Here is a 23,557-nt window from a genome sequence, read left to right as displayed (position 1 = left end):
TGAGCTGAGAAGATTACGTTGCGTGTCCTGTAATAACCATTTATTTTATGTATGAAAAAATATTATCCTACGATTAATATCATACTGGTAGCATTACTTGCCACACTGAAATGAAAAACATTTAAGCAGAAAAGCCAGCAAACAACTACTTTTATTTCCTCTTCAACAAAACAGGCTATGAGTGTTACTGTTATTTTGCTCAAAAGCTTATCTTCTGACTTACCAAGGGTGAGGGATTTGTGTGTGGAACAGAAAATTATAGCCACTGTGTCTGCTGGTGTGAAACCAGAGTCATTCCTAGAAAAGAAAGAGTTTTAATAACCTCTAATAGCAAAAACCTTCTTAAAACATCATCAATCAAATATATTACTTTGAGGATCCATATGCAAGTTCACATCACTTTGATCAGTTCTAGTGACAGAAATAATTCTACCCACAAATGAACAGTAGTGTTTGATTTATTTTTTTTACGCAGAATTGTTTCTCAGTTGTTGCAAACTATGTACTGAATATGCTCCTGCGTGAAAGAGAGGAATACAGTATGTAGGACAAATTTTACTCCAGCCAGGCTATTTTTGCAAACATGCTATATCACAGCAGTGGCTGGCTTGCCTCTGTGAAGAAACAAAACAAAACAAAACAAAAAAAACCCTATGATTTTCTTTCCTGGTATGTAACGGTTACAAGATGCTCAATTTAGACAGCAAACTGAGTCTACACTATAAACATTGCTTAGAACATGTCATTATCTTCCACTTCAGAGAAAAACTTCATCTAAAGGTTTACACATTGGAAGCAATGCCAGAAAAGGTGGAAAATGACATGCAGAGGTCTATGACTGGTTAATGGATCACTCTTTGGTCCAAATTTGGAATGATTTTCTGAGATCCTAAATATTTATCATACTGTCTGAACTGGTTACTACTTACAGCACTTTAGATTTTACAGTTGGGGCAGATCTTTCCTCCAGATCAAGTATAGCCATTCAAAAGTTATATAAAATTGCCTTCCAAGGTCACAGTATGACCTTGTCACAGAGAAATTTCCTTGTGGCACTAAAAAAAGCGTAAGTAGCTGTAAGACATGGCACCTTTCTTTATGATTCCCCCTTACAGATACTGTATAATTTATATAAAGCATATGTCTGGAGCCTGCTGTATTGTGACACTTCACGTTCAGCAGTGCTGCTGAGGAAAATACTCCAGGAAGCACAAATCAGAGGACAGTGCTGGATATTCTAACTAGCTCAAGTGATGCACTAAGCCTTCAGCTATCACCAGTCTCATAGTACTATTTTTTGAGAAGTGAGCATACAACTGTTCTTCTTAGTTGATATTTAAAAAGAAAAAGAATACCTATACCAATGTTAGTTTGGGTCAACTGTCTTTTAAGAGTCACCATATAAATGTAACAGATTTGACATATACAGAGAGGAGTGGATTGCCAGCCCAGCAAATGTATCTTGAGATGTAAAAAGTCAAACTGAGTTCTCTCTCTCATATGTCATCAGCATGTCTGCAGGGCAAATTATACCTTCAGTGACATCTGTGCAAATCCATTTTTTTTCAGTGGATGAGGTATAGCAGTGATTGATTGAGATTTAACAACTCTGTAATTAACACACAAGAAAGGACAGAATTCAGGTCCTGCTCTCTTAGTCTATGAAATGCTAACAGAAAATGCAGTAAGGACAATATGAAATATCAAAATGAGGTCACCCCTATTCAGAAACCTGTGCTTGCACATTTTTGTATCACACAAAACCAAAATATCACACAAAAATATTAAAGCATTCTGTTGTAGGACACTCATTTACCTTGTAGAGAAGAGGAAGGTCAAAAACATGAAGCTCATCTGAACAGAAAATACTGGAAGAGAAACAAGGTAAAATTGGACTTACATCACAGAAGTGAAGGTCATTTAAATCTCTGCGAGTGCAGTGTATGCGCCTCTTGCACTCACACAACAGATCAGAAGGTAGGCTGGACTGAGTCAATTGAGAGAAATCCAGTGACAGACAGACAGCCTTTAAAGGCTGGTGATTAGGACAATCATGTCTGCAAGAACAGTATGTATCATCACATCCAAGACAGAGCTGGTATTCTGGCTACACAAGTTCTTGGCTACACAACGAATTACAGAGAATTCACTGTTGCATGCTGCACATCTGTTTTCACTAGTTTTGCTTATGGGATCAACAACATAAAACCTCTTGGATGTGCTCTGGTTGCCAAGTGTTTAAATGCAGCCCCTTTCTATTTAACAGAAGAAAGTACAACGTGTAAGCATGATTGCAATAAATATTCTCACGCAGTGGGTATATTACTCTCCTGATGAATGATCACTATTAACAGGAGATAATCATACACATTTAATTCCCTCGGAGACAAAGGCTAATTCCTGAACTGGGCAGCATACATCAGACAAAGCAGCTGTTCGTTCAAGCTCAGTCAACTTTGTAAGTGTGGATGGGTTTTGTGCATCCTGAGGGGAGGTCTCCTCTCTGCCAGCTCACGTGATGCCCGCAGGGGTTCTGGGACACGCAGAGCCCTCACTCGATCTGCAGAGATGCAGGGAATGAGCTCAGGGAGCAGAGGCGGCTTCCCAGCTGTGCTGCAAGTAGCTGCTGGGGCTGCAGAGACCAGCTCCGCGCTGGAGGGCAGGAACTCCCCGCAGAGCTGGAGGAGAAGCCCTATGACCTGTACAGCCCTTTTCAGGGGGAGCGTGCTGGGGGGAAGGCTTTTTACTTTCAGCAGAATCTGGGGATGAGTCCTCTCCCTTCTCCTTGCAAAACTTGTGAATGCAATAAGGCTAATGTGTCCCTGAGGGTAGTGCAAGCCAAGACAATGCATTTGATTTTGACCCCAGTTTATAACTGGGCAACATGGCAGGGATATTAGCTATTACCAGTGACATTTTCCATTCTCTTACATAACGTTTCCTAGGATGTATAAATGTCACCTCAGCATGCACTTAATACTTCCTTCGTGAACTACGGAAGCAATCCATTGTTCCCAAATTACAATATTTCTGCAGCCAAGTCCATTAATTTAATATGCACAGAAAAAAAAAATCCCTTAATACGTATACCTCTGTAAAGCAATATGCATGTGTTACTACCGATTATCCCTCGTGCATATTTTGCTGTGGCTAGCATATTAACATAAAAATTCCATGACAACATTCATCAGCAGAATAATAAATGCAGTTTCATCTCAAAATCTTTGTGCTAATTTCACATCCTGGTAATAACATAACACACGTATCCAGCCAACACATCCAATGTAGGTTCAAAAACTTTTTTCTAGAATATAGCAGACATACCTCCACAACTTCCTTATCGTTCAGTTTTATAAATGTTTTAGCAAAAACAAATGCCTAATATGCTCCTAGCAGTTTCAAGGCTTACATTAATATTTGTACTAAGAAACTCCAATTACGCACACTGGAAATAAAAACGTATATATAATTATTTTAATGTACTGCACTGCAAGTGGTGTACCTAATTACACATAGCACAAATGCAGAGCTATCTCTGCAAAAAGAAAGTAAAAGAAAGGCAACGAAAGCAACCACTCTACAGCTGTTCAAAGAAAAACATGCCTTTTTTTTTATCAAAGGCAACTTTTTTTCAATGTAGTGGTCATCACAGCAACAAAATTACTTTATTCTGTTTCTCTGCATTTTATGTCAGAGTTGGAGATTTCCATGCTCCTCTTTTTCTTTGACAACCCTACACTGATTTAAGCACATGTGGTCCTTCTCAGGTGCCTGTGCAAACAAGTATTTCTTCCGTTTTGCAAAAGCTTGTTAGAATGGCTTCTTTCTTTGCTTTCAGAATAAAGCAGTTACGCAGTACCAGTTATAATTCCATGTAATATTTTACACACACATAGTGTTTCACAATAAAAAAAAGCCACAACTAGATCATGTAATACGAATAAAAAGTGACCCACGAAGTGCAGGGGCAAATTTCCCACTGACTTCAGTGAAGGCTGGATTTATATAATATAAATGATTCTTATTAGGTAGAAACATGTGCACGTACACATAATTCAGGAAAGTGATGCACTGATTTTAGAAAACATAAGATACGATTTATACTACAGTTACCTCTGCTTCAAGCAAACAAACTCCTGTCTCTGCACAGTCTGAAGCAAGACAGGAAATACCTACAGGGAGAGAAGACAGTGCCTGTATACCACTGCCCTTCCCTGGGAGGTAGTGATCTGCAAGTGTATTTTTAACTGATGGCAAAGATACCAGCAGTCTATTCTCATGTGTGCATTATTTAAGGCTGAATGAATAGAGTGCTTCTAAAACAAACTCTGCACCAAATGTGTTCATCCACAGAAATGTATCAACACCTTCGAACTCCCAACTAGTTTCTAGGTTTGTAACATGGTCAGGAACTATTTAAAAGTTTTGACAATGCTTTTGGATAACAGCTTAAACCCAGATATTTCCTTTCTGCTTGGAATGCATCATTTGTGCAAACATGGCTGTTTAAAAAACAAGAAGACGAATCAGAACAGTCAGAAACACTTGGAAAGTAATGCCATGCCCCTTTACAAGGGAAGGTCCACTGAGTAGTCTCAGGAACACCTAAGTAGCAGGGTTCACCCTTATCAAAATGCTTACTCAATCTCCTAAAAGCATCCAGCCCCTAAGAAGCCTGGTAATCTATTTTGCTACACACATTAAAAGTACAAGCTCTAGCCCCATTTCAGCATTACCCCAGCCCCATCCTTTGCAATACCTATAGCTCATTGCACCCATGAATCACTGATAAATGAGAAGTTTTACAACTGAACTTACTTATGAACACTATGACGATCAAGCTAAATTTGTCAAGGTCGATATTTGGATTGGCAAAAGTATCACAGAATGTGGTGTAGATGATCATCAGGAGCACACAGCTGCTGATAGCGCCAAATGGAGGCTTCTTCCTTTCAAGCCAGTCCCTGATGTATCTTCGGACAATCTGAAACACAGAAATCAACAGGTTGCCTCTTTTCAAAGATGCAGGGAGCCAAGTTGGGCATCACAAAGTGAATCTGACAGCGGAAAGACACAAAGAGAAGAGAGTAATTTGGATGACGGCCACAGTGGATTTCAAAGCTTCCCTGCCACACAACTCTTCTTCTGGGGAATTTAACATTTGTAGTGCAACTTCCACTGGGTGTCCATAATGAGAGTATATTTTCAAGTACATTCAAATCCATCCTTAATCATGCCAAATGTTCTTTGCTAGCTGTCACCGAGACATGCCCATTAAGCCTCCCCAAAGTTTATCTCCTCTGCTGATACTAATGGATGTATGTAATTATCACAGTCCCCTTTGCATCAACAGACAATTCCAAGTGCAACTTTGGGAATCTTAAAAATCTGACATCTTCAGGAATTTCATGACGGTAGATAATCGAAAGTGATCCATGGAACATTTTAATATTTAAATAGCTAGCGATGCACCAGAAGTTTTTAATTAAATTATAACTCAAGCTTGAAAAGCAAAAGTGCATGTGTTGTGGGAGTTTAAATAATTCAAACTCTGAATATCTAGAGTTTTTGTAAATCCAAAGACAAATGCCATTTGCACGCTTTCAGAATACGAGAATTAACACATGAAAACAAGCAAAACTACTCTACTTAGCCTAACTTTCGCAATTTCAGGAAATTGAATCTGAAGTTGTTTTTCAAGATTTTTTTTTTTTTTTAGAAACAACTATAAATTTTAAAGGAAATTCAACTTTCAAATTATGCCAAACACTACAGGACTACGCATCAGCAGATACAATACATCTATTTCAGCCCTGCCTGGGGAGTCGCTTTCATTTTTTCTCTTTACTTTATATGGTTTGAAAAAACTTTTTAAAGCTTTTCTCATATAGCTGTGACTTCTGTTAATTTTTCAGTGATCCCATTATCTTGCCTAATTTCTCCTGAGACTTCCCGATACTCTCTGTTACCATACTCTTTCAGAAATAATAGCACAAGATCCTGAAACAACTCTACCAAGAAGGCTCTAAAGGTGTCTCATTACCTTCCCATAGCAGTACCATTAATAAGCAACACCCCTATCAGTTTAATAATACAGAGCATTTTAGAGGTATTCAAGATTAATATCAAAACATCGTCACCAAAGCTACCACAGGACCTTTTCACACACTAACCGCCAATGCCACAGGATTGACCTCAGAGCTGTCAGCTTTCCTCACTGCCTTCCCAGCTTGTTTGCAAATTTCTCAGCAGAGAAGTCCTGTAAGCAGCTATCCCGGTAACCACGGAAAATAGGCTTGGTAAGCCACATGGCAGGGCACCCACGAAAAACTTTGTCCATGAGGTTCACAAAAAGCTAAGCAGGCTGAAGCCCAGTGCTCACCTCACAGTACTTGTAAGCTTCCTGCTGATGAAGAATAAGAGATTTACAGGAAAACACACAAGAAGCTCAGCACCTCAGTGAAAACACAACTTTAAAATTTCACACTTGCCAGATGTTAAAGAGAGAACACAACTCAGGGATGCAGCCAAACTTCTGAAAGAGCACTGAGAGGAGTCCAGCAGGCAGCTCCCTACAGGCCAGCAGGTAGGAACACACCGCCACGCTGATGGAGGGGAGCCAGGACAGCTGCGTGCAGCAATTCAGTGTGCAGCGTGACAGAGATCAACTGGGAAGACCAGATGAGCCTATTCGGGACTTTGCAAGCAATAAGCACAGATTTTCACCTCTAAAGTGAGTTTTTTCTAAGGAAGTTAAAAATAATTCCTATTATAACTTAAATTAAGGTCACTTTGGGGAAAAAGACAAGCTAGTTGAGACAACATACTCATGGTCCTTCCACCATGCTCATTAATGAGGTGCTGAAAAAAGAAAACTTATGGTTGATTATGCCTCAGGTATAATTAACTGGAGGTATTTATTATGAGACCTATAACCTTGTGTCTGTACAAGGTATAAATACAATGTACATGACAATATGAACTTCATACACGTATTTAATGCACATAGATGTATAAAAGAAAGGAAAAACATTTTAAAGCTGCAAGTTGTACTTCCTCAAAATCTTCAATCAGCTGACACCTTCTTTAGATATCCACCTTCACTGAGTCTGCAACTACTGTGAATGAGCGAGCATAACTACCACTATGGGTTTTTATTGCACTTTATATAAAACTACTACAACAACAACAAAGATGTAATCAGATTCTGAAGAATTAAACTGTGGCTTTAGAAAATCATCAGATCAACCCAGCATCATGCTACACATAGATTGTAACAACACCGTTAAGTCCATCCTCTCTAACACTGTATCCAATACCTTTTGATTCTCATACAGGTTCAAAAAAATCTAGAATTTCTGAGGTGGATTCAGCCTAAGATCATTGATTCCACGTAACCCAAATTCTTATACAATTTAAGAGGAGAAAAAATAACCCTACAGGTATTTGTAAGAGCTCAACTAGATTTTTTATCAGGGAAGCTCATGTCAGCTGATTCATTTTGACTGAAAAACAATCTATTTGTTACTTATTCATGCCCTGCAGAGTTATTTGAGGACAAGGATACTTTGAAAGCCTTTTAATTCTTAACCCTATAACTTTCCAGTGTTAATATATAGGAGCTTAAACAAAAAAAAAGTTTATTATTTCACTACACATCTTGGCAAATCCCACCAATACAACACAGACAACACACACTAGTACAGAGTCAGCCAGGGAACCTGGCAGCTCTGTGGCGACAGCACACACTGACAACAAGTCTAATAGAGGTTGAAAAGCCACAAACAACACAGGTTGAAATGATTAAATAAAGAACCTGCTAGGTAAAGTTGGAGCCTGGACAGAAATGTTAAGCTCCATTTGTCTGCAGAGAGAGCTACGACAATGACTTTTGCATGTTATGAGCTGTACTAAATACGCCAGACTCGAGCACTATGCTGGGGTGCTGCTTCTTAGCTGAAATGATAGATCCCACAATTTTGAATTACACACCACTACAAGGGGGGACAAGAGAGGGACAAGCACTTGAGAAAATGTCTGAAGTGATATTCCCGTGAACAGATGAACTCACAGCCTGGAGCAGAAATGTGAAGGACTGACATCCAAAACAGATGCATCAGACTGGCACACTGATGAAAAAGAGCAAAAAGGACAGTACTCTTTAGGTGCAATAAATCGATAGATCCTAGTGAAAGGGAATTCCTCACATAAGAAATGAAATTAAAAAAATGCATTGTTAAGGGACGGAAGAAAGGGCAGAGATGTTGGAAAAATAATCACTGTGAAATGTAAGAGCACTTAAAAAAGATACTTTAGACTGGGAAATTCTGCAGGATGTTACCACATCAGAGAAAGCATGCACAATTTTTAAGGTACAACTCATAAGGTACAAAAGGCCTGGCAACCCCTGTCCCTGCTGAGACTCCTGCAGAATTACTTCTACAAGGAGAGCTTGTGGCCTCTGGGCCTGTGGTAGTGATCCATTTAAGCACAAAGAATTGCATGGATTTTCATGCAGATTCACATGCCAGCCTCAAAAGTGCAGGAATTCCTGATGGCTGACCCAGAGGTTGCATGCGAAAAAACAGACGTGGTGAATCTTTCCCTCAAACTGCAGCTCAGCAGAGAAAAGAGAGGAAGAGAAATAAAATTTAATATAAGGCGACATTTTATAAATAAACTGTATTATGAGAGATGCTGGAAAAAAAAACACAACCATGAAAGTTAGGTAGTAACTAAACAAAAATGTGTCCAGGCAACCACCTCCTGCTGCCTTGGTCCTGGTAACCTCCAAAGGTTCTTGAAAAGGCATTGGCTCAAATTCACTTTGAAGCACAATTCCAGGCTCAAAATTTCCTCTTGCCCTGAGTTTATTTTCCAGCAACAACAGAATGTAATAATACATGAATTAACAGTCATATGTCCATTTCAAATCAGTTCTTCTACCAGACTGGTTACATCTAGAGTATTTTTCCTCTAGACTGCTCAGTATCCTGCCATACCTTCTTGTTCAACCACTCTTCCCAAGCAAATGGGCTAACTGCTCATCTGCTTAATTCACTTAAGGTGCCCTGTACAAACACGATCTGCTCTTCCAGGAAAGCAGGTAAATAAGACTCATTCATTAAAAAAATCTTACATGAAAATAGTAGGAGATACATTATAGAAAAACAATTCACTTATCTTATTATACCTTCACAAGCCACACTATATACCTAGATAAATCCATCAGTAAAATACAGTTAGACTGTTTCCACCTGCCTGCTCACATGCTGGACAGGCAAGATTTTTTTAAAAATGTAATAAGCGATGTAATTCATTAATGTTCATTATTAATTGAACTAAACAGAGCAAGGAGCTTTTTTCCCCCACCAACAAATATGCAATGGAGCCATCTCTGACAGATGTAATAAAGTACATCTTTTAAAACCTACCTAGGCCTTTAACTTTCTTTTTTTTTTTTTTTTTTAGTAACCCCTGAAATGACAAACTAGGGGAAATGGTTATGAAGCCACTTCTTCTGTTCCTACAAGAGTATTTCTTGATATTTGCATCATTATGCAAAGCAGGTTTTTTTTTTCTGGATTTATCAGTTCTTTGGGACTGATTTAGCCTTTAAGAGAATTGACAACATTTTTACTGCACTTTTGTTCCTATTCTTTTTTAGCTGCTGGTATGGACTTCAAAATACCTGGACAAAACACCTGGGCTTTAACAATTCAACAAAGAAATGCAAGCCACTTCTTCCTTGTGTTGAAATGCAGAAGGAAACAAGCCGAACTAATGCTGGATTTATCACCATCCCTAAATGCTGCAGTTGCCTTATTTACTTTGTATTTTGAGGTAAGATTACTAACTCACTCCTAACTATTACTTACAGCAACAGAACTTTGCAAAGCAACATTTTCTTTTGAAAAGCTATCAGTCAGGCCCAAAGGATACCTGTAACAGTTCTATGACTTCTCAACATCCCTTCACTGAAGTGAAGCTGGAAAACATGAAAGGGGGGAATATCCTGAAAAATTAATAAAGAAAGTGAACCAAGAAGACAGAGATTGTGAAAACCACTAGGAAGCATTAGATACTGGGATAGAAGGGAGATTATATGGGTTGTAAGAAACAATATAGGTAAGTTGCAACTTCTCAGATTTATGTTTTATCATAGCCCTCCATGCCTCCAAGGTCCATATTGCAGTTCAAATGCACAGACCCTTTTTCCAGAGCAGAGCTCACATCGGTGCAGCCAGACCCTGCCCAGACCATCTGTCTGGGGCAGTACCTGTGTCCAGGTGTGCATTCTCACCTACCCTATATGTTGTTATAAAGGCCCAAGCTTTGTACCAGCTCCCACACCATTCCGTAGCTTCTAGGACATCAACAGATGTCAGATCTGCACTTATTTTATAGCATGCAATCTAATTTAGTTTTTCTTTTCTGAAGCTACGAAAGAAAACCACAAAATTATTTTTGCAATCTGGAAAGTAAATATTTACAAGCCTCTTGTTTTCTTTCCTCAGCTTACCAAATTCCTCTAAAAGCTACTTTATTCCATTCTTCCCATGAATTTATTGCCAAGAGGTAACTCCTGACACATATACACCTTCAAACCAAGCTTTATAAAGCCCGTATGAGGCCATTTTGAAATTTAACTTTCACATTTTGGAGCAATTTACAACTGTTGCTTTAAAACATTAAGAACAGATGCAACATGGCAAGAAATGTGAAGTGAGTCTGTAACAGCGGTATGTTACTTTCTTCATATTTCTGTAGGGATTAGGTTCTGTTCCCTGTTTGAGTCAAGTGTCAGTAGGGAATGCACTGTGGTACAAACGTTTATCTGCCATCTCAGTTTTCTGCAACAAGCTTCCAGAAGCACTCGTTTCCCAGGACGGCATTCTTCCTCCTCCTCCCTGCAACTCCCCAGAGTCTGAAGAAAAAGCAGGGTTTCTACTGTATAAGTTACAAGAACAAAAGCATTTGACACTGCTCGCTTTTTATGACAGTTTCTTTGAGTATTGCTTCCCCTCTCCACAATATACAAACACTATGTTTGGTGAATGGCTCCTCCTGCTCACTAGTAACTGCTACACGACCTTCCCTTTTGATTTCTTATTCTTTAAAAATAAATCCATTGCTAAGTCTTTTAGCTTCAATTTCACTGACAACTTGTATTGCAAAGTAGCACTCTTTTTAAGTTGCATTTATAAACACACCTCCAAAATGCTGAGAGGGTTCCTCTGGAACATTCTGGGCAATGACGCAGAAGGCACTTAAAATCCTTTACTTGTAGAACATCAGGATTTTTAGTGTGACTATGTTCAGCTAGGATTTCTGTTCAACTGACTTCATTTTATAGATTTGGGAAGAAGAACTACTAGAATCATAACATTAATTTTAGCTTTAGTTAAGGCCTGTTTAATATGAAGTGCCCACTTTACGCTGGCAGACAAATTACCAATGGGGCAACTAGAGAATGCATGAATGATAATGTACAGACAAGCTTTTTATTATTTATTCATAGAAAACAGTGGGTTTTGGTGTGCTGCTTTGAAAAATGTTCAAACTAGTAGAATATAATGAAAGCACAGTGAAAATTCTATTTCATTAACATTTAATCATAAATCGCTCTTTAATATAAAACATAAAATAAGTCTGTCATAAGCACTTAGGTGTAGAGAATGGAGAAAGTCTGCAAAATGGGGAAAGGAAATATCGCAGTGGCTTTCACTTTTCCTGTTATCTGCCACTTCAGAAGACAAAAGTAAGCACAGAAACAACAGTCTTCAGCCAGATTCTCAGAGCTGGTCAGGAAGAAACCGTCTTGACATTTTATGAAACCACACATTTTGCTGCCTAAAAGTATTACCAACACCTAAAACCAAGGAAACAATTATTCTTCTGCAAGATGACAGCTCAGGACAGCAGTAGTCTTCATCAGACTTTACAGCACTCTGCTGCCCAGAAAAAAAAATGAGAACTTTAAGATACCAGAAGAAATTCAAAGATCTTATCCACAACGATGTATTAAGCATGTTTGTTGTATAACAAGTATTCTCAAATTCCCCTTAGCGGTGTTCAAGAGTGGTGCACAATAAGTTCTTACACACTACAGATCTTCAAGGCTTATAGCCCATTAGGTCTTTATAAAATACTATCGATTGTATCTTTCTTTGAGACCTCTTCTCAGCGGGGTCTTATTTTTAACTCTGTAAATACAAATGCAATATTGTGCTATCCGTATCAATTTGCATATCATATTGCCTACTACCAAAACACATCTATGGACACAGCAGAGGCAGGCCACTGCAGACACCCCAAACATCTCTGACCAAGAAGAGAGTAACCCTCCTCATTAAAGATCATGCCTCAGCAACCTGTGAGCCTTGGTGGCTTCCAGATAACACAGTATCTTCCTTCTTTACCAGTTCTCTAACTATCAAATGGTGGTCACCACCTGAGCAGAGGCTGTACCTGCAGCCCTTTACACATTTAATTTTCAGTGGCTAGAGAAGCATGTTTGACTCCTGTCAACAGCAGTCTTGCCACATGCTAAAAAATTGTTAGAGACAGCAGAAAACAAGCATCGATTACACTATCGTGACTTCTTTCTACCAGCCATCATTAAAAAATCTGACAAGTCAGCCAAGCAACCAAAACTCTCGATACACTTTGCCATAAAGCAAATACCACCACAAAACAAATGTAAAAGCACCTCCTCATCCGCTTTGCTCGTATCCTTGGGGGCTGCTCAAACAGGCAGCTTTGCAGCCTGCTCAGGAAACGAGCATTTAGGCAACACAGGTTTTCCCAGAGGCGAGATTTTTTAAAGGAAAATAACCCCCTTAAAAAATGCTCCCTTTAGCAGCGTCCTCTGTTTTACACTGATGTGGAGAGAGCTTAAAGCCTCTGTTGATCACAGCTGAGTTCGGAAAGGTGATGAGCAGTAATCCTCCTCCAAGCAGGCAGCTTCCAAGCTCAGCTTTTCCCAATCAAGCTCTTTGCTACTAGGGAACTTTAACAGGCATCCTCGTGCTGACTGTGCTGCTGAACAGCGTGGCTCTGCGTGGTAAGGAATTGAGGGCATGAAATGATAAATTAGAAGTAATTGCTGAAACTGTCATTCATGAATTGTGGGCCATTATCTCTTAATGCATCTGGAATCCCAGAGTGAGCAGCCTGTGATTCACAAAGCTTTGCTACATTGCTACGCCACGCGTTGTGCGACAGTCCAGGAGTGAGCGAGCAGTGGTCCACACATGAAATGCACAGCCTCCCACTTAATTCAAAGCAGATCTGTGCCACCTCTGGATCAAGGGTAATCTGACATATCCCCGCACCTCCTGATGTTAGTGCTTTACTTGCTTATTGTTTTTCCCTGAGTTACTGCACGTTACTTTTGGATATCTGCCTTCAAAAATGGCTTCTATTCCCATCTGGGCAGGTTGGTTTACCTTCGTACAGTTCTACAAGATCAAGACAATCAATGCAAACTATCCTTAGCATTTCTGATCTGCACCTACCCTTAGCATTTCCTCTCTTCCATATCCTCTAAATAGATATAATCAAGTACAGTAACTTTCAAAACAAAGTCTTTTTGTTTAGAGGAAAGTGAGCTATTTCTGTTCATCATTTATTTCCAGATGCTACTTCGAACAATTGTAAAGGAGAATCATATTTCTGTTTCTTACTGAAATGTATTCAGAAAAAGTATTCAAAATGCAATTGAGTTACATAAGCTTTAAGATTCTCTATTTTCTTTCCTTTTAGTCTTTTTCAAAGCTCCTAAATCACATCTGTTCTTGGTTAAGTCTCATCACGTTTATGATTTTAAATTTAAGATCATTCAGAGTATTTGTTTTGTATGCTTACTGCTCAGTTTACCTTACTTACCCTTATTTGTTGTAGCCATTAAAGACTGCAGCCCACAGTCAACTCACACAACAATTTCTCATAACATCTTTCCAAAGTCACATGCCATTATATACATAAAGCCAAAAGTCCTCTTGAAATTTTATATTTTATCTAGCAATCTAACATCATCACCATCCTCATCACACTGCAGATTGCTGATATTCTATCATTGTAGGTTATTTTATTCCTAGATCTGCTGCCATCCAGATTTCCCACAAACTTCATATTTCCTAGAAATTAAGGCAAGAAATTAAGGCAACTAGCTAAAGACTTCCAGGTTTTGGACCTTTCAGGACCGAAGGACTCAATTAATTTTGTTCATTCCACTTTTGAAAGGGACTTGATTTATTTTTGACAAGATAAGAATATGATGCACAGGAATGTTCATCAGCAATTCTTTGTGGTCCTAATTAACGAGGAGGTTCTTAGGCATTTAGCTGAAAGTATGCAACTAATTCTGTAACCTTCGGGGTCATGGAGACCAGTATGTCCGTTTTTCACATGACGTGGTAACAACCAGGTCATGTAGGTATGGATGCTGTGACTACTGTTATACTTATTGTGCTCATTGTCTTATTAGAGCTTAATTTTTTTGTTTTGTTTGTTTGCTTCTTTAACCACATAAGAAACAAACTTCACAAGGCCTTAGTAAGTTAGAGTACCTGCCAATTTTGAAATGTGCTATTACAGCTTGCTACAAGACTGATTCACTGTTCTACATAGCACAGGCAATGAGAGAGATTCTTAATTTTCTACAAAATTAAGAAAGTTCCTGCTGACCCCAGACCAAAACTCTGGATTCCAGAGACAGCAACAGTCCTCCTCTGGAACTACAGGCAAATTCCTCTGATGTTGTCTCAATGAATTCTGAATGCCTGGGAACAATAAATACTGACAAGTATTAAAGATTTAGGCTCCAGGTGTTTTGGTATGGAAAACCAAAAAATATATAGTGGACACTCCTTATGATTTTTGGTCTTAATATAGCAACTTTCCACCATGAAGTGAAAGAAAAGACATAATATTAATATTTCTGAAAAAAACATATACCACAGACAAGTGTTAGAGAAAACCTTATATTGTAATTAGCATATTTGCACTTGGTGAAATATTTCAATCACACACCATGAAAAATAAGGCCTTGTGTTTCAATATGAATAATGCGTAAAAAATGAAATACTGAACAGCTGCTTATTCCATGAATACCCTCCATCCAGTGTTACAAATGATGGAGGAGTCATGTAGAAAAAATAGTTTGCAATTGTACAATTACCACCCTTATCATAAAGCATATGCTAAATGGCTCAAGCAGCCTTAATTTTACTATTTCTTAACTTCTGGCTGTTTAGCTCTTATATATATTTTTAAGGTAGAGAATTTTTGATTCCTGTAATTAATAGCAGATACTACACAGGGAGAACTTCCCTCATCATCCAAGCAAAGGGCATGTGACAAAAGGACTACATAGTATTCTCAAAGCTCATTTGTATGGAGCTGGAATTTCTCACAGTCTGGGCTGCCATTTTTCCCGCTTTATGTTCACAAACTCCCTTCTCGATATGCAGTAGTGTATGTTTGTGGTAGTGAGGGACAGATGCTCAATCTCCACAAAGATCAATGTGGCTCCAGGGAGTACTGTAGCATCTTTTCTCTGATATTAGACTTCACTATCCTGAGGCTGTTTCCTATGTGGAGCACACAGTGTTGCCAGTCTGTCTTTAAGATCGCTTTCTTTATCTTATTTTTTTAAATAAGGATGTATATTTAAAAGACATACCTGTCCAATAATAAGGGGGACTACAACAGTCATAAACAGCTGCGAGAATATAGATGTAAAAGGCACAGAGGAGGATGATCCAAGCTACAAAATAAAAACATACCATTAATATTCAACTTTTTCTTAGTATCTACAAGAACATAGATATTGCATGCTAACATACTTTTATTTTATGCATAAAAACTTGGAAGTATGTGCACACATTTAATTGTTAAGTCCCAATAAAGCATTTGGTATTCCACAATACAAAAGCAAAACAATCCCTGGTTGATTATTTTATAACCTCAAATGATAGTTCCATCAATACTCATTCACTTGAATCCCTACTACACACATATGCAAAGTAAAGCATATAAGCATGTGTAGGATGATACTCTAAAAAAGACAGGGAGTGAACCTCTTCCTAACTAAGCAGTTAATTCAACTAACCGTACCATCTATACAAATATCAAGCAAAAAAAAAAAAAAAAAAAAGTGTCGTCATTTTCAGAATAAAAATAATAGAAAAATTAATAGTGAAGATATTCAGTTTTTATTTCAATAACGTTAAAATAAGAGAGATCTACTGAAGGCATATTGCTATTCTCTCGTTATGACAACTAGACTGTGACAGGCTTTGTTTTCAGACAGGTGATCTCTTAATTACTATTTTAAAGCTAGAACTGTGCTATATTTTTCAAGATGCAAGAAGGAAAGGTGAACCAAACAACATTAGTGGGATTTTTTTGCAACTTAGTTCAGGAAAATTTGGGAAAATACTATTTTTTAACATTCTGATTGGAATTATTCTATGCTAGATCATTGAAAAGTTTCATGTAATTTCATTTAATACATCTTTAACAGCAATAGAACATACATTAAGAAACATACTGAGACAACTGAAACAGCACTGTCAGAGCTTCCTCAGACAACCTTGGTTCAGGAGGAGGGTAAATGATGTTAAACTGAGGATTTCACAGATCCACATTATTCTACATTTTGCACATCACCTTAACAATCCTCAAAATGAAAACAGAATTCAGAATCACTTCTAAATGATGTTGATTTCCTACAACATTCTCACATAGACATCAGTCTCATAAATTACATTCTGACAGCGAATTACACTTCTGACATGTGTCTTCCTTTCAAAGCCACCTGCAGGTATGATAGACAAAGTGATCACACAGTCTAGTCACTTCCTATAACTCTGCCTAGCAAAAATCAACATATGCCCATAAAAACGGGTTTGGCATAAAAACATTCTTCAGAAATTCAAAGACCAGGACAAAAAAAAAAACAGAAGTTCCCCATGGTGAAGCACTTCATTTTATTCAGAAATGTAAAACTATAACCTGTATCTAAAGAAAGTCAGATGAGGAGTAAAGGGCAGGTAGATCACTGTTGCAGACTTTGTATGTACTGCCTGGGAGAACAGTGTACACACCAGTCGGGCTGTGTGTGCATGCAAGCTGGACTCTTGGTGTACGTGGGTGGCAACCAAACTGGGAAAAAACACAACACTGAATTCCCTTCCAGCACCCTAGGAAATCATGGGACTTTGAGTGGGACCAGACAAAGTCTGTTCTCCTGTAAACATACTCCATCACTTTCTTTGATAAAACCTGTTCTGAATGTACCCTAGGTAGAGAGCCCCAGGCAGAACACCCAGTGTACGGCTGTTTCTTATGTGTTACTTTGGCAGCACCAGGTGAGATTCAGCCTGGCCATTTAACAAACTAGAGCTCATCTATTTCGTGCACAGCCCCACCATCCCCAGCTGAGGGATGTGGGTGCAGCAGATGGCTGGAGAGGAGCTGAAGATAATGTCACTGCTGAGGCTTTCAGTCTGCGAGCAGGGTGGCAAGTGAGAGCACCGAGATTACAAAGCCTAAATTCCCATGGTGGCAAGAGGGAGAAGTGCTTCCAGGGGAAGACTCGGATCACCCACACGAGTACCTGAAGTTAGACAGTACTGATATCTCATTCCCAAGGGACATGGGGCTTGTCTGCATGATTCCTTGCAGAAAGCAGAGCATCAAAATGCCATCACAGCACTCATGTTTGAATTATTGTAAGGAGCTTTTGAAATTTTAAAAGGTTCATAGTTTTTCAAACTGTATTTGGACTCTTTTTTTCCTTCTGTATGCTGAGGAGTTAAAAGCATTACTTTCTGTGTATTCAAAGAAGCTTTTTCAAGTGAAAGTGAAGATTTTTAAACTTTAAAATCTGCCTGAGTCACAGAGGAGAGAATCTAACCAAGCAGTCCACATTCCTTCGTGGCTTCACGAAACTGTGACACTTTGACAGTGGCTCTTGTGCATTTTTATAAAAGCATTGATTGGACTTCTCTGTTTTAAAGTTTTATGCTTAGTGGGTGTTTAATCAGTTTCTAAGTCAAGAATGAAAAGCTGTTTAACAATGTAACACACTGCTGAAAAAGGCAACCATTCAAACATCAATTGTCTTGCCAGATTTTTTAAATATTACTTCTAAAACAGCATCGTCAAGTTATCATGGATTTGTAGCACTGGGTCTATATACAGATAGACATATTTTTACACAATTAGAAACTGAATTATACGTACTGTGGTTGGATGCTAAAGGAAACCACTCATATCACAGATTGATTTCCCTAAGATAAATTCTCTTGGCAAAAAAAGTCAAGTTTTGTTGCTTCTAACATGACTCCTCCCTCTTCTGGATGCTCCTATGATCACACTATTTTTGATCCCATTTCAGTTGTGTAGTTGAGAATTCCATTCTTCTGGAACAGAGTGGAGCTGGCTTCTTTCTGGGGTCCCAAAACTCTGCTACACAACAGACAGGCACAGAGGTTTGGAGCAGCATGTTTGCTCAGCTCCATGTCCCCTTCCTGCACTGCTCTGGTATTAGACTTCCCTGTCCCATCTACGGCACTGACATTATTTATTCCTCAGGCAGATTTCTGAATTCTGCTTCCCTTCCGTATATTGTGATAATAACTTCAGTGGGCTGTTTGGTTTTTGGTAAGAATATGAGACAACAAGCCTATAAAAACTCCTGCATCATCTTAATCATAAATCTACTCCCAGAGAAAGACACAGGAGATAGATAAAAGCTGAAGAAAAAAATAAGGCAGGAACTTTTCAATCACCCAGAAGAAAAAGAATTTTTAACTCAGCCTCTGGACATCCAGAGGCTAACCATGAGGAATCGCACACGCATAGAGAGCTGCAGATAACGGATGCAGAACTTGACCAAGAACTGCCTTGGTGTTTGTAGTATGCGAACTCATCAGGCTCACAAATGTAAGTGTCCCATGGGATCTCAGGTGCTGCCTGTGTTCCAGACTTACTCTGAACTTGGCTCTGCTGGTCCCATCCATTATAAGGATGAGCAGTGACAATTTAGGAACAGAGGAAACAAAGTTCAACGTAATGTTGATCGAACCTTTTTACACATTTACAAATGCAAATATTCTGTCTGAATGAATAATTATGACTTTACTCAGGTTTTAGTGGGATCAAGCTGAGGTCAAGAAACAAACAAAACACAAAACAAACAAAAAACAAACAACAAAAGAAACCACCTAGATCTTCCACGTTGCACTGAAATTAGCACTGTGTTAAAATATCTGTTTCTATTTGGCTGCCCTCCTTGTTATAACAACATCCATGACTAAATAGAAAACTTTCATCACAGGGAATAAACAAGCCCTGTTAAGAACGGCTGTAGGAACATCAACAGATTCAAGCTGATGATTTATAGCTGTATAGAGAAAATCTGCTTGCAATCTCTAATGGAAATAAGACATACCATTTTATCAGTGATCAAAATTTTTCATGCCAGCATACTGTCATGCCAGTCCTTGTTTATGCTTATTTTAAAGAGAAGTTTAATATTGTAAAGTGATTGTCATGTTCTAATCTGGATAGCAGCATTTCAGTTAAAAGACTATTAATGAGACCAACCTGTTTGAATAGAGAAAATATAAATAAATAAATAAATAAATAAATAAATAAATCCTGAGGATTCCTTCCTGTGGGAAGGAACAGGCACTTTTTACTTAAATATTCTGAGTGATTTCAGAAGGACAGCTCACATGAGCAGGGACTGGGCCTTCTGCAAGTATTTGCTGGATCTGGCCGTAATAATAGAGAATTCCAGGGACACCTTCCAAGCAACTCAGACAATTCTGTCCCCATGCAGTACTTCAAACCTCACCTGCAGCATTCTTGCTAATTCAGTCTTAGACTTTTCTTCTCAGCAGACTTTTTAGAAAATCAAATTATTTAGTAGGCTTGTTTATGAGTTTGTGGTAAAAAACCTTGGCTTATCCTTAACTGATAGGATGTACTCGACTGGTTGTGGTAAAACCAAAACCAAACAAAAGCCTTGCTTGCTTAACACTAAGACAATTCCACTTCCAGGCTTGACTGCCTGCACAAGCCAGATGCCCCCTCCACTCACATCTTTCTGGCAGACTGGGCAGGTCTCACAGCGGGTGTTCCCATGTCTACAACTGCCACTGATTCAGAAGAAACCGACCTCCCACCAGTCATACCAAATAATAATCCGGTGTCACATGTGTTGCACACATTGAGTCCACTTCAGAGGCAGCTGTCCTCTGGGACCTTACTCTTCCAGTGCTCTCCTCTAATTAACATGTTTCCTCAGATTGTGTCTTTGTACTCTAAAACACTGTCAGCCAACTTCAGCCTCACCATTTGTTAAGAACATACAAGGAAGTAAGGTAGGGGTGAAAACAGGACTGAACTGTCAGGGAGGATCACTGGCTGCTCTCTTATGTGAGATGTTAAATTTAAGCTTTTCCTTTCCACCTTTGGGACAGAGTACTCCAAGACCTATCTTTCTAATTTTTTCTTCAATGCTGTCTCATCACTGCTTCTGGTTACTTTCATCCAGTCCAGATTCAGCTGCCTCAGAGGCCTGCTTGGACCACCCTGCCCTTTACGCCCTGCTGTGAATGACAGCCCTGTTACAGAAAGGAAGTGGAAAGTGATGTGCTTTTAGAAAAGATGTGGATGGGGACCTCTTCAGTAATGAAGGACAGCAAACAAGAGCGACCAACTAAACTAAACCCTCCCTTGCTTTGACTCCTGCCAGAACCCTTATCTTGACCCAGTCACTGCTGTACGCTGTGTTACAGTAGAAAAGTATACACATCACCCTAAGTGACCCAGGTACATGGTCAGTTACTGCAGTGATCTTCTGACTCTGAGAAGTAGGAAGCAGCTGTGCTGCTGCATGGGGATGGTGCTGACAGGCACCTACAACTTCTACATTGCCTGGCTACAGGTTTCAGGTAGGAAATGGAGCTTGGATGTCTGACAACAAGCAAAAGAAGTTCCTTTGATCTCTTCAAGCATGCAAAAAATACGCTGGTAGGAAAGTATAAATCAGCCTTCTGACAAAAATTGAAAAACTAAAGACTGACCCTCCTTCCCTGTTCTGCAATGTAGATTTCTTTGAAAAATGTCTGAAGATGTTTCAGTAAGAACATAGCAAGCCAAACTATTTACATTAACCAACTACCAAAGGGGAAGGAAAAAAAAAAAAGCAGTAAGTCTTCATTTTACCTTCTTGGGAATACAAGCTTGTCTGGCCTTAGGTCTTTAATTTATTCTGATCATGGGAATTGCAGAAGGAGGTTGAAAGGGATGAAGTAGTCATTCCTGCCTAACATTTCACAACAGTCTACACTGCGCTGGCAGGTCACTAGGATGTTCCTCCTGCTCCACTGCTTACCCTTCACAAGCAGTGTTTAGATAGCTCTGTGAGGTAGAGGTGCTGTGGAAGGGATGCCAGCTCCCAGAGACTGATCAAGTCATTGGTACTGAAACTGTCTGCCTCTAACAGGTGCTGACAGCAGGAGAAGGAAGGAAAGGGGAGGAACGTCACTGAGAACGGAGCTTCTATACCATGAGAAGAAACAAGGTTTGGTATTCAAAAGCAAATAAGCTTCAATTTCCTAGCACTGGCAGAATTGGAGGTACCAAAAAGAATATAAATAAATTTTAAAATAAAGCTTTAAAGTCTGCCTATCAAAACCAACGAGTTGACTTTTCCCTCAGAGAAAGGGACTAAAGGTACGACACGGATCAAGTCCAGTGCTTTGGCAACCCTGTATTTTAACAAACAGATCTTTTATTGCTATTCTTCAAAATTAAATGCAGAATTAGTTCTCTAGTTCTGCTAAGGAAAAGGATGTTCTGGTCTCATGGTATACATGTATTTCCATACCTCTATACACTTCTGTGGCCATGGGAATTCATTTGGTACAAACATAGAAAACCCTGTCTGCATATATCCTCCAGTTCTGTTTCCAAAAAAAGTCAGTTTCACAGTCAGATGTGTAGTAAAAGAAAAGTTGACAAACTGCCAACTTTTAAAATACTTTTTTTCTTTTCTTTGTAGGGCAAGGAGACTTTGCAGTATTTCTTGTTGAAGTGATCAGATTCCTAAGCCCATGCTGGGTTCCTCTATGACACATTAAATACCAAGACAACCAAAACATACTTGTCAATTTTAAAGCCTTTTATAGAGCTGTAAACATAACCACAGGTATTCTCAAACTATAACAGAGTCACAATTCTGCTTCACCACAGAACAGTGATCTTCAGGGCTCCAGTAATGAAAAGAGACCAAACGTACAACCCAAAGGCACCTAAGCGGGAGTTAGATGGTTAGTACCCTCAGAGAGCTGCGACTTCGGGACTAGCATCCAAAATTTCTGCTATGAACATGGGGTGACTAACTGGAAACAAATGGATTAGTAAATCACAGGATAATTAAGAACCTTGAATATTATGCATCCATGAAAAAGACAGCAGCGATGTACCAGAAGAAATAAATTATTCAAAATTGCTTGTACAAGACCTGGATAAGCCCTTGTGAAGAATTCTCTGCTACTGTGCACAATCCTTTTTACCTGAATGGAAGAAAGAATTACAACTAGAGCAGGTGCAGAAAACCTGAGAATGAGGGTTCTGTTTTATGAGCAAAGATTAGAAAAGCATGGTTCGTTCAGCCTAGCTGAATGAAGTCTGGGAAAGGGGATAAGATGTGCACTATGTCTGAGCCAGGAAGCTAAATCTCACAGAAATGGTATTCAGGTGCATGTAACACTGGCAACAATGACAAATGCACAAAAGACCCGTCACAGATACTTAACAAGGGAAAATTAGAAAGTATCTACAAGATAGAAAGTTATCTACAAGACAGCAAGTTTCTAGCATTGCAAGGATGGAGGGGAAAGCAAAAATGTTAACTTTTAAAATGAAATATGTTCCATTTTGAGATAAATTGCACAGCATGAAATAGTGGAGGACTGACTGTTCTGGGACTGGTTCTTCCCAGTGTCCTGCTTCTATGCATTCTGTCAAGAAGTACATTCAGCATCTGCTGCGTAGAAGCAGGATGTGTGCATAAAAGACTCCCCTAGCACTGTATAGACATAGAATTCCAAGAGCAAAAACAAAATAGAGAAATGTTTTCCACAGAAATATTACATATATTAGAGCTTTCTGCCTACACAAATATACGATAATTTGTACATGCATCAGGAAGAGAAGGACCCCCTATTATTCCCTGGCTGTTATTTGTATGCAATTTTATATAATAAAGCCATAAAACCTGCATTTGAAAATGTACTAAAATGTTATGCAAATATTTCACAATAGTCATTTCAAACTTCTTGTTATGGGTTTGGATCAGATCTGAGTATTTTGTCTTCTCAGTGATTAAAGAGAAAGTAAATGGTGAGGTAAATAACCAGGTAGAAATGATGATGCACTTTAAATCTTTCACATGAATGAGCTGATCTCTCAACAGCTAATGCACTGTGGTGCTTCTTCCCTTGCCCCCCCTTCTCCTGTAATCAGCCTT

The 23,557-nt window shown here is 38.9% G+C and overlaps 1 protein-coding gene across 6 annotated transcripts in view; it reads right to left on the bottom strand.

The window, feature by feature from the left end:
• SLC10A7 (solute carrier family 10 member 7) overlaps positions 1–23,557 on the bottom strand; it is a 144,757-nt gene that overhangs the window by 22,268 nt on the left and 98,932 nt on the right. For 4 of the 6 annotated variants that reach the window (XR_011809082.1, XM_027456697.3, XM_038178039.2 and 1 more), the window contains 4 exons: positions 15,689–15,772; positions 4,819–4,984; positions 1,817–1,868; positions 224–297 (listed from right to left, as the gene is read on the bottom strand). Coding sequence is in view for 5 of the 6 variants with exons in the window: in XM_027456697.3 (XP_027312498.1) it covers positions 224–297; positions 1,817–1,868; positions 4,819–4,984; positions 15,689–15,772 (376 nt within the window). In the remaining variant the exon portion in view is untranslated. The remainder of the gene's footprint in view (positions 1–223; positions 298–1,816; positions 1,869–4,818; positions 4,985–15,688; positions 15,773–23,557) is intronic. The other 2 variants (XM_072037421.1, XM_038178040.2) reach the window with 1 other exon arrangement.

The sequence above is a fragment of the Anas platyrhynchos genome, chromosome 4, assembly GCF_047663525.1.
Source record: "Anas platyrhynchos isolate ZD024472 breed Pekin duck chromosome 4, IASCAAS_PekinDuck_T2T, whole genome shotgun sequence".
Lineage (NCBI taxonomy): Eukaryota > Metazoa > Chordata > Aves > Anseriformes > Anatidae > Anas > Anas platyrhynchos.
This window is presented reverse-complemented; position numbering and strand designations above follow the sequence as displayed.